Genomic DNA, 16792 nt, shown 5'->3' with positions numbered 1-16792 from the left:
TTGCTCTGTAGCTATTCTAAACTGTATTCCTAAACTTCACCTCCCACATACATTGTCATGGTGACATCTGCATCCTGTCCCTCTGTCTCCAGTCTGTGCATGTACATATGTTATATTTCCACACCTGTCCATCACTTTCCCTCAGACCTCTGCACCGCTATGTGATCAGACAACCCGACCTGCTAAATTACAACATTAATCTGACATTGCACCAGACCACGAGCAACCATATTAGACCATATTAACCATATTAATCAGGAAAGTGGCTCCTTTGCTTGTACCTTCCACATCTCCCTACAACAAGGACAGACGGTGAAGTCAGGACCATCAGCATATATTATATAGCATTGTTTATATTTATATTTATTTTGTTAGGTAATTTTTTTTGGGCTTATACCAGGACCGGGGAAACTAATTTCGTTCCACTCATGTCCTACGTGTGTGAAATGACAATAAGGCTCCTTGAATCCTTGAGAAGATATCTCTGAAGGCAGTGCTGCGTCACATAGAGACATGGAAAAGTAATGGAAGAAAAGGCTAGAATGTATTCTGTGGAAGGCAAAAACTCCCTTTGATGCCCAAAAAGCATAACTCTTAACCACCTGAATGACATAATGCTTACTGTAAGGTCTGGTGAGTGTTTTTAAGTGCTGTGACACATCAGTTTTGGCCTCCCAGTAAGAGGGTCCTGGATTTGAGTTTTTCTGAGTATGTTGTGCATGTTCTCCCTGTGTTTGCATGGACCTCTTCCAGGTGCTCTGGTTTCTCCTACCATCAAAAACATGAATATTAGATTAATCCTCCTGTCAGTGCCCTTGACAGAGGAACTGACATAGAGCCCAGGTTGGTCCTGCATGGTGTGCACTGCTCCTCAGGGACAAAGGGTAGTTACACTTCATTGTACTGACCCTATGACTGTCTGTGACAATAATCTATTTCTACACTGCTCTAGCCCCTGTAAGGACGAGGATGTACTAGCGTGGCACTTTAGTAGCTTATTCCATAAATTAGATCAAATAAGGATTAGGATTAACCACAGTCATGGTCAGATTAACCCACTAGGGGGCCTTAATTTCATGTCAACCTGCCTGAAAAATGAAAAGATGTTTGTATGGATAACTTTACAAAGAAGTCAAGAAAATAAATCAACATTTGCTTAGTAACTCAACCTAATCAGTAGCATGCAGTTGTCCCCGAGGTTCTTTTTATATATATGTATTTTTTTGTATTTGTCATTTTAAGTTAAAATTCAAGCAGTGTTGCAAATGTACTACATGCAAAGACTCTTGTTAGTCCACAAGCACAGCTCCCAAACTTTGCCTGAATGTATATATATGCTTTGTTGAAATGCTCTACCGACCTGGAAAAGACACATGACCAAGCCATATGCATGTGGCAAGATAAACTCTGGCAGTTTGGAACCAACCACAAGAGGGCAACAGAAACTACAGAATCTGAATATTAAGCCAATCCTGTGGAGAAGAAATAATCTGGAGAAGAAAACTACATCACATCTGTAACTCTCACACATCGGACAATATTCCTACTGAATTACCATCATACATGCAGCTGGCATGCATACAGACGGCTACATCAGCATCTTCTCGCTACGGGCCTGGCTATTGAGGGGGGAGAAGGGATTTTCCTGATAACTAGTTAGACAAACGTGGAATCGATTCAAGTCAAACTCCTTTTATTAAGAGTACAGATTTACAGCAGCTGATCAAAGTTTGATGCTACCATAGCGCCTACTGATAAGATAACCAATCGTAGCATCACAATCGGGATCGAAGTCCGTGTCCTGAAGAGTTCAACGCTGCCTATAACTGAGATAAAAAAAGAAAAGAAGCAAAGTCTCCGCAGCTCAGTAATATTCCTTCCTATTCCCAGCGCAGAGCACTGCTACAACCGGTGGGCGGAGTCTGCAGCGGGCAGGCCCGGCGCTTTTAATACAGATGCGCTCCCCTGTGAGCCCTGCGTTCAGCTGAGAGCGGACACGACAGAGCAGACAGCACCATGACTGCACCCAGCAACACCTACGATGTGATAGTAGTCGGCGGAGGAATATCAGGTAAGTGCAACTGCAGTAAACTTGACTTTGTCCTGCTGGGTTTGTTGCTTAGATGGAGACGAACTATGTGCAGAAATTGGCTGAATGTAAAGCACCGCGCACCTCCTAGCGAGCTTGTGCGCCTTGTGTAAGGTAAACAAAAAGACAACTGTTGCACAGAAAACTGCTGACGTGTTGCTGTCAGAAAGTGCTGCAGCCGCCATTCGGAGCTGAGTCTACAGCCAAATGAGAATTTTATTCGGCGATATGCAGTTTTGTTTTGTTCACATGAGCCATCCATTTTGTCTCTTCCGTGAGGCTACCTCTCCCTCTGTTCACCGCTGTCTCACCACAGCAGTGCCTGTTAAGTAACAGCTAATCAGCCAGAGGATACTTGCTATTACATAAGAGAGGAGGGTATCTTAGAGAGTATTATTGGTTGCATTCACAAGGCTGTCATGTCACTTAACTTGTTTCATTTTAAATATACTTGTCATAAAAGCTCCCTACTTGTTTTTACTTTTGCCCGTTAGACTATTAGAGACGAGGTATGATGCCAAGGATGCCATCTGGTTCAACAGAATTTGCTCTACTATCAACAGCTGATTTGCATGTTATTTGCAAACATTGCTGCTGATGCTGCTTCCCACCACACTTATTCCACACACTTGGCGTAATATTGTATTATTTACATGTTAATTACAAACTAGTTATTAGGGTTATCATGATAATAATAGTAGAAAGGTTGTGTATGTTAGTACATCGCAGGAAAGTAGAAGTCCTTGCCAAAGAGACAGACTTGTGATGGAAACCGCACAGGGCTGTAGCAAAGTTTAAAGCTTTACTGGGGCACATACGGAATTTGGTGGTGTCAAAAAATCTACTGACTGATGTTCAACACTGGGCTTTTTCGAGATAAGCCAGATCTGCTCAGAATCGATCGCCGGCGGTTTCCGCATAATTATTGGTTTAGAAGTTGACAAAGCAATATGAACTGTTGAATTGGAAAGATTTTAATTTTATTTGAATGATTTTCTGTTGGGTGGCTTATGGTGATATTTAGTCAGCAACAGTAGAGAGAGTAAATACATTTATATTATAATCTACACACAAATATCATAGTTGGACACACAGGCCTGTACTAACATTGGACCGGTTTGATGCTGAAGGGTTTGCAAACAGGTAAACTTGTGGAACTTTTTGTCTCCTCCCCCTGCTGTCGCCGCCTGCTCCCACGCGAGGCGTAGTTTATCTCGAACGGGGCTGTTCGCAAGAAATGAACTTGGAATATTATTTTTGAATAATTCTTATCACGTATCTGTGATGTAGCCTAGACTAACGTTAGATTTACAGTATCATTCTAAAATCGTGGCCAACCCTCTCACAAGCTAAACACACCCCAAAGCGTTGACACTAGCTATTAGCTTGTTTATCATCAGCTACAGCCAGATCTTACCTACCCCATCCTCATCTCTCAGGTCTCTGCTTTGTCCAAAGATTTTCCTTAAATCCATTTACAAAAGTCATGTTAGTATGACACACGGTTCTAAAGATTTACTTCTGAGCAAGCATGGACTCCCGAGGAACCTTGAGAATGCAGGACACAGCAGAATGCTTCTGAATGGTTAGTCATTAAAATTCTTTCACTTCTACATTTCTCTTGATACATTTGTTGTGGGCTATTTATACGGTCTTGCTAGCGGTGGTGGCTGTGTCCTGGACATCCCACTGCTTGTGAATCCAGTGCGTATATTGTAAGTTTGTCCATTGGTTATCTAAAGTTTGGCTTTTCATAACTTAATTCACTTTCAGTTTATTTATTTATATAGCACCTTATACAATCAAAATTGTCTCTAGATGCTTTAAAAAGACCCAGAGCCTGAACCCCCGAGCAAGCAGACAGTGGCAAGGAAAAACTCCCTTTTAACAGGAAGAAACCTTGAGCAGGACCCAGCTTGCAAGGGAGAACCATCCTGCTGATAGTCAGCTGGGTGAAGGGGGGGAAGAAGAGGTAGACAGGACAGAGAGGATGAAAGAGAGAGAGAGAGAAACATACATGCAATAAACATCATAAATAACTGCATGTGAAATGACGTCGTTAAGCTTTCCTCTTTTTTTTTTATCAATAACGGTCAAGCTCAAATGTTATAGGCGCTAGCCAGTCATGTTTCCTTGCTTAGAGTACAGGTCAATGGACCAATCAGGGGGGATGGGAATATATGCGATCACCTTTTAACTAGTATTATAGCGTTAATATTCTTAACACCTATCACATCGTTTTATCAATTAATCACATTGGTAATGGTAATAGTTCCATTAGATAACTGGACGTTTCTCCTCTCATCCAAGAAGCTTCTTCAGTTCTAACTGATGGTGAGGAGTACTGGAATATATATATATACTGCGGGTGTGACAAAAGGCAATTGGGAAACAAAGGAGCCTCAGGTCCCTCTTATTGAGTGGGCTGTTAGGGTCACCTGGGGAAATGTTAATGGTCATGAATGGGTTCTGATGGGTCGTTGACACCCCAGTCAGAGTGGTTTTGGTCACATAACTCTTTTATGTGTGAACCTGGTGGGAGCAGGTGAGAAGTGAATCTTTTGGGTATTATTCATAAGAGGGCCTTGTAAGTGGGTGACAGGTTGTATCTTAGACCACCCCCTCTGTTGAGTGATGGTTTTTCCAGGTTGATGAAAATGGCTTCCTTTATCCCTTTCTCAGACCATCTGTCTTCCCTGGCCAAAATGTGGACATTGTTGTCCTCAAAGGAGTGTCCTTTTCTAAATGTTGGAATTTGGTGTGTTATGTCCTTAACTATTATAAGCCTCTTCAAATAAAGTACTTTTTAAAATCTCTCTTTCCACATACTTGTGGGAATTGTGCAGCAACGCCTACAGAGCCTGAGAATGTATGCTGCAGGGAGATAACACAGGCGGTATGAACGCTAGGTGAATTATACTGCAATTACGCAATCATTGTCTCCTCAGGTCAGTGTAGTTAAATTATTTGTTTATATTTAATAGGTTACAAGAAGATAACCATTGATCATCCTGGCCTTGGACATGTGTTTGAATGTGTTCTCATTACAGAATGCCTTCAGTATCTACAGAACAGACTATGGGCCTTTATATAAGGGGAATAGAGCAGTAAGTTGTTTTTTTATGCTTAACAGTGTCAGTTATTATTGTAATCCACATATGAGTTGGGAAGAAATACCTTCAATAATTGTAACATATCAAACACTGTGAGCACACAACATAATTGTATTGTCCTAAAGACTGCTGTAGTGCAAATCATAAAAGTTTGGGAATTAAGGTATTTAATGTACCACTTAGTACGACAGTCAAGACAATCTGCCATGTCTACATTTTCACAGAAATCACACTTCTAAAAAATATGCATGTCACTGCTGAGTGTTGACTATATCATCAACACTTTGCTTAGCCATTACAGATATTTGGCCTACAGAAGTTTCATAAGCAGATGCTGGGGATTTCTGGTCAAGAGAATCTGAGTAGTACTCCCCGTCTGTGTGGTGCTATGGATACGGGCAAAGTTCCCTGACAGTGAAGGAAGATACGCGGGGCTTAGACCTTCTTTCGATTGAACCTGAACACGTAGCTGTCTATAATGTCCTTGCCTGGTCTGGGACACTGGGCCGACAGATCTTCAGGGACTGGGATCCACAGTACCTCTTCCACATATGGGGTTGGATCTTGGAAAACCGTCTGAAAGATGAGGTCTAAAGTCTCATCAACGTAACCTGTATTCTCTGTGAATCTGTCCCAAATTCACGCTTGTTTTATTACTTATTTATTATGTAATGTTTTCACTTTTATTTTTAAGTTATTGTGCAGGAAGCAGTACATTTATTTTGTGACGTTTTCAGTAAAAGCACGTCGAACTTACAGAGGGTTGGTTCTGGTTTTACTGGCTTTGCAGTGCATTAACTTTTCTTCGGTTTTGCGAAATTCGCTCAAATAGTGGTTCACCCGCAGATGTTGTTGTTTGTGGATGGCCAACATTTTTGCTGAAATGCAGGGCTGCCAGGTAGACTCTGCAAAGGGGAAAAAAACAAGGCATCCAATACTTATATATGTGTATATTACATGCATACATTCACATATAGGTGTGTGTTTCTATGTGTATACGCACACACATAGAAGTGTTGAGAAAACAACAGAGTACATACCTGCACGACAGTGGGTCCGCCTGGCATGCAACATGATGTACTATGGCCAGTTGTCATGCAGTGCTTGTCTGGACACAAAGAACAGTAATTTTAATAGATTTTTTATGTCACAGAAGCATTTAAACAACACATACCTAAATGCAGATCTACCATTAACCTAACAAGCCAATGCCTACGCAATGGATTACAGACAAATATCTCATAGCAAGAGTCAGTTTGCCAGTTATCCAATTAACCACTAGGTTTTTATGATATTTACGCTTCTGTTATTGGGCTAATGCAAGCTTTACACAGTAGGCGCAGTCATTTACATGCGTTACCTGACTACAGGCTTTACATGCAAGCAATATGGTAATGAAAGAAAAGAAACAGTGTTGACTACATTAATCACACAGCAGCTTGAAAGGGAGTCGATGGTCGCCGATCTTTCCAGTCTAGAAACCTGTGTTCATTTTAACAGGCAGCACAGCCAGTGAAGTGGGCCGTATGCTGAATACAATAGCGATTGCACAGCTGGAGCCATATAACACAGGCTTTGCTCTGAGGCTGTCTGCGGTCATTACAAAAGAAACAGCATTTCCATACGTACGTACTCTCTGAATACCGTCTGATAAAACGCAAGATCTGTCCCCAGCACAGCATGATAACTTTTTCATGTGATATTCGCTCCAGCTGCACTTTCGCCATGGAAATGGTACTGAGCCCTCTTTCAAACCAAGTTTGTGAGCTCGTCCTGCATTGAGCTGACTGAGGTTAGAGAAGCAGTCAGATGCACTAGCACACACAAACAGGTTTTTAGGGACTGTTGCTGGGATGTTTCCATCAAAAATAAAATTAATCCACAGATTTCTTTGGTCTCTTAAGGCTGGAAGGGCAAAGAAGTAAATTGTGTTGGTTGATGCAGCCAACAACAGAGCAGTTCCTGTGCTTACCTCTAACTTTAAACATGACATGACACCTGCACAAAGGTAGACCTGAATCTGTGGACTTGGCTGAGTAGCCAGTTCAAAACGGCTCATAGAATCCCACATTTTCTTATCTAATTTGCTCACGCAAAAGTCACCTTGTTGTCATATTTCACATTTTATGAGTGGCTAGGCACTCCAAACACACACATATATATTTGTACAAGCGCTGAAAAAGCTTTTCATAATATTTCCCCTTTAGGACTGCACTCAGTTTCGCATGCCAACACATGGATAGCTGCATGCGCGTTTTAGTCCACCTGCTGTACGCACACTGACGTGCACAGCACAGACACACAGAATGCAGAATGTGCGCACATTTCTGTTGGGGTTGAAAACTATTTGGAGCAGAAAAACATAAACTCTTTCCCAGATATTACGAATCTAAATGAATGCACTGCTATGTTCTTGTTGAGAACTGAATGTGATATTTTACCGGGGCACAGATACCTGGTCAAGTGCCTCATTAAAAGGGGTCTGGCGTGGTGCATGGAACATCAGAAGTTCTTCAGCTTCCGTTGCAAGCAGACTGTCATGTTGAGTAACATTGTGTCCTGAGTAAGTGAGCCAGTCACAAATCGGTCTCCAAATAACAGTTACGTTCATTATCAATTCTGAAATTGTATAGTCTGCAAAATGTCAAAGAAATGTGAAAAGTGCTCATCACAATTTCCCCAAGTCCAAAGAAAAGGCTTCAGATTGCTTCTTTTGTCCAAAACCTAAAGAGTCTTTATTTATAAATGACAAATAAAAAGCAGCAAATGGTGACATTTATGGAAATGTTCATAGATGAAACTGCATTTGTGAATAGTGAAAATCACTGGCGGTACCTAAAAGGTTATCCCCATAATTTAGTGGGATCTGTGTAGAAGAGGGGCTTAGTGACAGGTCAGTTGACTGCTTGCCTGCCTGCACGTCCATCTTTCTGTCAGACAATGAAGAATTTAGGTCAGTGTCAGTTCAAATACCAGTCAAGCAGGCAAAACAAATGCAACAGAGAAAAGTAAATCTAATAATACTGGCAGACAGGCTCCCACTGGCTTTCTCCTGCCCTGCCTCTTTTCCCTTCTGTCACATTAAGGTCTTGTAATTACACTGTTTGTTTATACCGCTGCCCTTTACTTAGCCGCAGTGAGGTCCACATATAACAATCACTCCAATCAAAGGACAGATGAAAGAAGGGGCAGAGGGAGTGCTCTTTTCTCTCTTTGCTTCTCTGTCTGTGTCTCTATCACCCTTCCTCCTGAGATGTGTGCTTCTCAATTTGCCTGCAAATGCAATTGTCATTTTCCTGCCTGCCTGCCACCCACAGCGGTCTGTGGCCCTTGAGGGGCAGCCAGCACTTTCTGAGCAAACAACCACTTGTGACAGCCTGTTATCAAACCAGCAGCAAAGAGGATGTCAAGGAAGAGGGGGGAGGAGGAGAGACAGAGGAGCCGAGGGAACCACTTCTACCTGTTCAACTGTGACTGTGGGAAATGAAATGAGGCAAACTGAGAAACAAAAAAGGAAGGTGGAGGCAAAAAGATTAGAATGTTTGAGAATTCAGGAAGGGAGAAGAGGAAATTAGGGCTTGCAAGGACAGTAAATAGGGAACTTGAGGTGGTTGTAAAAATGGAAGGAGAAGAGAAGCACTGAAAAACAGATACTGCAGAAGCAAGTGGTTTATGGGGCTTACTGTCTTGACCCAATGTTGCTATGCAGTTCAAGGCTATGGGTTAAAACTATGCAGTAGATGATTTAGAGAACTTGAATGCACTTGCTGGGCATTGGACATATAAACTCTGCTGAATTCCTCCTCCCCACTGATCTTCACCAGCAATGGTAGCAAAGGTTAAACCCTGTAAAATTACATTGTGCCAAATAGGAATTACGGGTCTCTTCTCTAAAAAGACATTTATCATTTATGCTTGGCCAAATAAATTGTGATTTTGGTAATATTTCAATTACCGTAATTTCCAGACTATTGAGCGCACCTGAGTATAAGCCGCACCCACTAAATTTAAAAAGAAAAAAAAAACCTTGTGTTTCAGGTGTTCCACGTTGTCAGTCTCTCTTGCGTTGTCGCTCTCAATGTCATAAATTAGCCGCATCATTGTTTAAGCCCCAGGGCTCAAAGCGTGTGAAAAAAGTAGCGGCTTATAGTCCGAAAATTACGGTAGCTGTTCAGTTACCATCAACATGGCTGCAATCTTAGAACACCACTTTCTCTGTCCAGCTGTACAAACAAGAGAACCTGTTGGCTGAGCTGCCAGATATAATCATTAGATGGACAGCTCGTGTGTTTTCGTATGTAATTTCTGCACACCTGTGCCTTTGTGTTTGTCCTGTGTGTGGCAAGTAATGCCATGAGAACTCTGCAGCCTGTCACAACTGTATTAATAATACAGATGATGATGTTGATTTTAACAAAAGCACATGTAGGTAATGCATGTTTGCTCAACAAAAAGGCTTCATCTCTACCTGCGATATTTTAAGCAAGGGATTTGAGACAGGTGTCGTTTTCTCGTCACTGTTTGTCAGCCAAAATGATTGAAGCTGTCAGAGGGAACGGCCTTTCTGTGCGCTCTGTTCAGAGCATGCATGGAGATAAACTGGAACATTAAGCCTCTGAAGTCATGTATAATTGTCAGTTGTTGACTATTTTTTATTCTAATTTTATATTTCAACTTAGAATTTTTTTTATCTTGCCATTTTGGAATCATTTTTGATCAGCACAACCTCACAAGTGTGATTTACTGTTGTTTTTTTCATTTTGACATACTGTATTGACACACTGGACCTAAAATCACACAAAACTCTAAAATCCGACTGGGGAAAATGCGCTGAAATGCGCTGAATGAAGTGCGCTCAATGCACTGGTGTTTACTGCGTCTTGAATAAAATGCGCGCTCCAAACGCGCACCAAACGTGATGGCAATGGTCATGAAAAAAACAGTGCGTATATTTTTTATCATAACTCGGGTTTTACTTGACATATTAACAAAATTTAAAAACTGGTATATAGTTTGAATTGCCCACTTTCGACACAAAAAAAAGATTCAAGCGAGGCTGCGTCTTGCAGCTACGTTGTCTTAAAGTGGTCTTGTGATAAGGACGCGCCAGCGCGTCTGTCGACTCCTAAGGGTTAAAGTGACTGGCTGACTGAGTCACATTGTAACTGGTGATAGTGATACCCTTCAAATAGGTGCTGTCCTCAGATTTGTAGTTCGACATTTTTTGGAAAGATGCTTGTTTACTTTTTGTACAGAATTAGATGAGAAGATCACACAGCTCTCATGTCTGTGTGAAGTTACAGTACTACTAAATACTGAAGTATAAAACTGACAATTGGCTGTCTTGCGGTAGTCCACTACAAAACCTACCTTATAAAAGGTAGAATTGTTGAATTTTTCCCAAATTGTCAACCCCTTCCGTCTAAAACCTTTGTGATAACTCCATGTCCAGTCATTACACATTATCTTCTAGGGCTGTGTATTGGCAAGAATTATGTGATAAGATATATGTCACAAAACAGGGACATTCCATATATTGTAATATATTGTGATACTGTGATATTGTTTCATAGGTTTGTGTTTACACTAGATATATAGATATGTAATATATATATGTAGATATTTCTTCCTGTCTCAGTTGAATTTGATATCTGGAAGCATTAAAATTGCTATCTCTGCATGTAACAGTGATTTTGAGAATTGAGACAGTATCGCAAAACATAGTATTGCAATACACAAGTGTATCAGTGTTTTCTAACACCAGTGCTGTTCTCACAAACACACAGGGAAAATAGCTGCTCCTATCACTCTCCTGCTTGTCAAAACTGTTCCTCGGTTTGTTGCAGGTAAACATCCAATCAGTGTCTCCGTGCTGAGAACATGAGACAGGTGTAAATGTCTTGCCCTGTGGATCAATATGGAGCCTTTTAGGGCCCTGATTCAAGTTGTTCACTTGTCACTCAGCTGCTATTGGATTTTTTTTGTTTGTGTTCCTTGAAAAGAACACTTTGCTGAAGTGTACACACACACACACACACACACACACACATTAGAGTAAGTTATAAAACAAAATGTCTGAGCAGCAGCAGGGGGATAAAGGCAGAGGGAATGGCCAGCAGTGGAGGAAGTTTAAATCCACAGTAGGCCACATAATGGTCGCACACTTTGCCAAGAAGATTTCCATTACTGAAAAACAGGATGTCATGTGGTCAAGATCACAACTTTAACAGCCTTAGTTATGGAGTAAGCAGAGCAGCTGCGCCCCATTATTAAAACTATTATAAGCTTTTTTAAATATTTGAGCTATTTTGGACCTAAATAATTCAATCTGACAGTTACACATGTAATAAAGGAATTAAAAAAATAGATTTCCCAGCATTTTGTCTCTTACACCCAGAGAACTAGAAAACACACTAACTGCTGGTAACAAGTAAATTAGATTAATTAGAGTTAGCTTGTCAAAGCCATACAAGTTAGTTAACTATGGTATTTCTTTTGTAAAATAATCAAGCGCGGCCCAAGCTCTCTTTAGTCAGTTATTTTCTTGTTTTTACATCCATAATATTATTGGAAGGGAGGTGCTGCTCTCAAAGATTAGCAAAAAAACGTGCCACAAACGTGCTGTGTTAACTGATGGCTGAGGGTTACGACAAAGAAAAGTGACAGTGCAGTAACAAGATTCCACTGCGGCACTGGGGCGCAGTCGTGCTGGAATGGGAAAAGGCTTTCCACAAACCTTTGCTACAAAGTTGGAAGCGTCACATTGTCAAAAATGTCTTGGTATGTTGAAGCATTAAGATTTTGTGTGTGCGTGTGTATTTATTAGGGCTGCTCAATTATGTAAAAAAATCATAATTATGATTACATAATAACATAATTACTCTTTAACTTTGGAAAGTTGCATTTAGTGAACTTAAATAACACCTTTTAACCATAAATTTCCTTGAACTGTGCCTTAATAATTGATACTTTTTAAACTCCCCTTGAATAAATAATCTAAAATATATATTCACTTATAAATAGTATAAAATAACGCAAATTAAAAAGATGAACAGTCGTCTTTTCGCAATCTCTTACAAATACGTAATAAATGAAATACAAATAATAAAAAAACAAAACTATTTTAGAGCAAAATAAATTTGCTAACCTATGTTTTGTGCACTGCGACAACTTCCTGAAAGGTCCTCAAAATGTATTGAACATTCGGAGTGTGGAGGTAGTGATATCTCCTCCCTGACCTGTCCTGGCTAACCATTGCTTTAGCATCTTTGTTGTACCTTTGTCAGTTTCTGGTTGTGATAGCAGTTACTGTTGGCAGATGTTGGAACTCTGTGTTAGTGTGCTGATGGGCTCGATAACAAAGCCTTACAAAACTGGGCGATATTTTTACAAGATACCCGTCTTAATGTGGAGGAACGTCATAAGTTAGAAAAAACTGACATCAGCTCAGATATTTTATTTTAATCATTCAGTGGCACAGCTAAAAGAGGAGCTGCTAACAGACACAGAGATAGGTGTTAGAATAGGAAATGAAGAGTAAGTGACACTTTTGAACATCTGTAATTCACCTGGACAACATCCAGACTTTGTAAGGAAGATGTGGTCTAGACCGCATGGTGGTGCAGTGGTTAGCACTGTCACCGCACAGCAAGAGGGTTCCAGGTTCGAATCCCGGTCTGGACCCCTTCTGTATGTAGTTTGCATGTTCTTCCTGTGGGTTTTCTCAGAGTGTTCCAGCTTCCTCCCACAATCCCAAAAACATGTACATTAGAATAATTGGCTGCACTAGGGGCAATGCCGAGTAGCCAGTTAACCCTAGTGTGTGCGCATGTGGTTGTCTGTCTTTGCGTGTCACCCCTGCGATTGACTGCTGACCAGTCCAAGGTGTACCCCACCTCTCGCCCGTGGTCACCTGGGATAGGCTCCGCCTTGTCTATGTTAGTTACAGGGGCAAGGGATAGTCATTATGGGAGGAGACCTTAATGTGATTATGAACGTGAAAGACACACGAAGCAACGGGAAACATAAATCTGAACAAAAAAGCTGTAGCAGTGTTAAGGAAGGCAGAGGCCAGAAGAATGTCTGAATACGCAGACTTACATCCATACAAGCAGACACACAAAGTACACGAAGTAGTTCCTGCCAAGTGGCTCCATCTCAACAATTACAGTTGTCAGGGAAACAGTGTCTGTCTCTGTGTGTGTGTATGTGTTTGTACTCTGCATAGAAGCTTTTTGCTGCACTGTGGATCTGTGTAAATGTGCGCCTGAGAAACTCACTCATGACTTGAATACATTCGAGACTAAAGCATATGTAAAATGCACACTTTTTCTTTTCCTTTCAAACCTCTCAGAGAGACCAGATAATTTGGTGAACCAAAGCCCTAAGGTCCTAAGCCCTAATGGAGCAGTGGTGAAGGGATTCAGGAGAGAGGGAGAAATATACATACAATACATAGTCTTCAGAATTCCTATTATAACAAGCTGTCCTGTCTGTCCTTGTAATTTATGATGTTTATTGCATGTATGTTTCTCTCTCTCTCTCTCTCTCTTTCATCCTCTCTGTCCTGTCTACCTCTTCTTCTCCTCCTTCACCCAGCCGACTATCAGCAGGATGGTTCTCCCTTGCAAGCCAGGTCCTGCTCAAGGTTTCTTCCTGTTAAAAGGGAGTTTTTCCTTGCCACTGTCTGCTTGCTCAGGGGTTCAGGCTCTGGGTCTCTGTAAAGCATCTAGAGACAATTTTGATTGTATAAGGTGCTATAGAAATACCGTAAATTGAATTGAATTAACACAAAGGAGCAGAGAGAGAAATAGAACTTCAGTAGAGTGAGGATCAGATGACAACAAGTTTACCTACTTTATGGCACCAAACAGTTGTACACTGCATTAAATCTGTGCTCATTGGCATCATTTTAGCTTCAGACTATACTGCGATGCAGTAGCCTTGTGTAATGTATCTGAAGCAGACTTATATTACAACTTAAAGTGCACTGCCTGAAGAGCTTAGAAGGAGCAGGAGTGATTTATCGAAGATCATCAAGCTCAGAAAAGGCATCAGAAAGTGATGCTTTTTGATGCTGAAATGAAAATAATGATGGTTGCAACATAACTCCCTGAGAGAGAGAGAGATATCTGGATATCTATTGTTTATGGATGTAATAATAATCTTCAATTGCAGAAAAGATGAATGCACAAAAAAAATCATTAAGCACACTTCTGTGTAAATGAAAAAGAGATGAAATGATATAAAGGCACAAAAGGAGCATTATGAGAAGCTCAGTGAACATGTTTGTGAGCACAAGGCCGCAACTCTGTTTCCTGCATTGTCCTAAAAGGCTCTCACGTTTTGTCTTTTTCTGCGCTTCTCTTTGCTCTTTTTATGCAACATAGGTTGGTTCAATACCTCACAGCAACTTTATGGTTAATAGACCGAATCACTGTGATGTTGCCCTAACAGCCACCTTTCAGTTTTCAGTCGACAGTTGATTTGCATTATGGAGATTGATATGGAAAATCTAGTTTTTCTGTTGTCTTTTTCAGTTGTAGCAGTAACATTCAGAGAGTCAAACATGGAGGTTCAACTTGTCTGACCTTTCTGCGTTGATTATTTTGTGTACTGCATCTTTGATAAACCAAATCTACCCAGTTATTTCTGCAACAACATGTTAGTGACAGCAGTGTTATGAAAGCATAAATAACACTTACACAAAAAAAGAAATTTAAATTGTATGTAAGATATGAGATGCAGAATCTACCTTTCAGTTATTATAAACAAACAGTGTTGGTTCGATATACATGCTCAAATTTGCATCTGGTTTTTACACACTGAGAGTTCCGTCACTGCATGACCCATAATGTGCAGTGCAATCAACCTGACTTATCATATCTCCTCCTTTCTGTTTATCCCATCTTAAATGCATATGCACATAAGAAGGAGATATAACCAGCAGTTCCTCAGTTCACAAAAAAAGTACACTTCAAAGCAGTTGCATTTACCATATTTGATAAATATCAAATTATGTCTTCAGCTTTAACAGCATAAGAAATCTGGCTCAAAGCGAGGAGACGATGAGGATGAGAAACCAATGCTTTGTCTTTGATTCTCCATGGTTTCCACCAAAGACTGGTTGACCTTTTCCTCCGTTTTGAATCCCTTCGGGCACATTTTTCATGGCTGGGATAGAATGGAAAAACTTAAGGTTATATAAAGGATGGGTTCACATTTCAAGTCTACCATACCACAATATGATGCACATATGTTAATTCACAAACAGACTGTGCTTGTTGTCATCATTCCTCCCCTTCCCACTAACCATTGTGATATTATTTACTTACTGTCAGTGTGGTGTGAGACAGCATCCACAGCTGTTTTTCTCTGCAAAAATATGTACGTTTATCAGAAGTTAATATGAGACTTCAGCAGTCCTGGCTATTCAGATTAAATGATCATCTTCCAAAGTTATTGACTTTTTGGTGTAAATATTTCTATTTTTCATACTAAAATGACACTAATTTTGGAAGATACATGCTTGATTGACATTAAAATACATTTTTGCATGGATAGAGGGCTGTGCATATTGTTCCTTTTCACATCAAACTGGCATCGGAGAGGGGTCTCTTTGCAGTCAGTACTGTCAGGAGGAAAGATTACAGTAAGCAAAAACTGTTTCGTTGTGCAGGCGCCTGACTTGGCTTTAGTAATTGTGTACCTTCATCTTTCAGTGTTACTCTGACTCTCCGCTTACATAATGGAGAATCTCAACCTGGTCCAACTTCTAAACTTTGCAGATACAGCCACTGTGTCTGGCAAACGCAATGAGTAATCTACAGAAAGAATTTCTTTAAATAGTCTAATTCTCACCTGTACACATTTTTATATTATATAACAAAAATCTTTGAGTCCACACATATAACCTCATATTCTTTGTTTTGGTCCTTCTGGCTCCCTCCTGTGTGACTTGAATTTCAATGTGCCCCTCTGTGTCCCCTCTCAGCTGAAGTTCAGTTCAGGACTAGTCCAGCATGTTGATTTTTCCGGCTGCACATTTCATTCCTCTACTGTTTGTAGCAGCTGCTGTAGGCGTAAACTAGAGATGCAGCTGAATCCTCTTTGTTTTTGAAGATGGAGACTGACCTTTTGAGCTGAGTACAGGTAATAGCATCAGTTTAACAGGGGAAGATTTGTGAGGCTCTGGTCCCAGCTAATGCTTTCTCTAAAGTCTGGGCAGGGTGGGTGCATTTGTACAGAGAGGGAAGGCTGAAATTAGATAATAAAAAATAATCTATGTTTAAACTAATATAAACCTTGCTAGCCTCCTCATTGCTTAGCAGGATTTGGAAAAATAGAGTGAAAGCGTGAAGATGAGGAGGTTACAAGGGAGTTTAGGTCAAAGTCCAGGAAAACATTGGCACAGAAGTGGTTTCCTGCTGAAAGTATAACTCAGCATTCCTAAAGCTTGTAATAGAGTATTCTGTGCTGTCTAATACAAGCCCATCCCTGCTGTCAGCTTCAGCGTTTGTCAAACTTGGTTATGGCATAGGCCATAAAGATGTCATCCCACTGAGCAGCCATAGTAAGATGGCAGCCATGG

The 16792-nt window shown here is 40.6% G+C and overlaps 1 protein-coding gene across 1 annotated transcript in view; it reads left to right on the top strand.

The window, feature by feature from the left end:
• Positions 1-1964: 1964 nt before the first annotated feature.
• mao (monoamine oxidase) overlaps positions 1965-16792 on the top strand; it is a 40817-nt gene continuing 25989 nt past the window's right edge. The window contains exon 1 of the mRNA XM_046404069.1: positions 1965-2071. Coding sequence (XP_046260025.1) covers positions 2017-2071 — 55 coding nt within the window. The 5' untranslated portion in view covers positions 1965-2016. The remainder of the gene's footprint in view (positions 2072-16792) is intronic.

This window comes from Scatophagus argus, chromosome 11 (assembly GCF_020382885.2).
Source record: "Scatophagus argus isolate fScaArg1 chromosome 11, fScaArg1.pri, whole genome shotgun sequence".
NCBI lineage: Eukaryota > Metazoa > Chordata > Actinopteri > Scatophagidae > Scatophagus > Scatophagus argus.
This window is presented reverse-complemented; position numbering and strand designations above follow the sequence as displayed.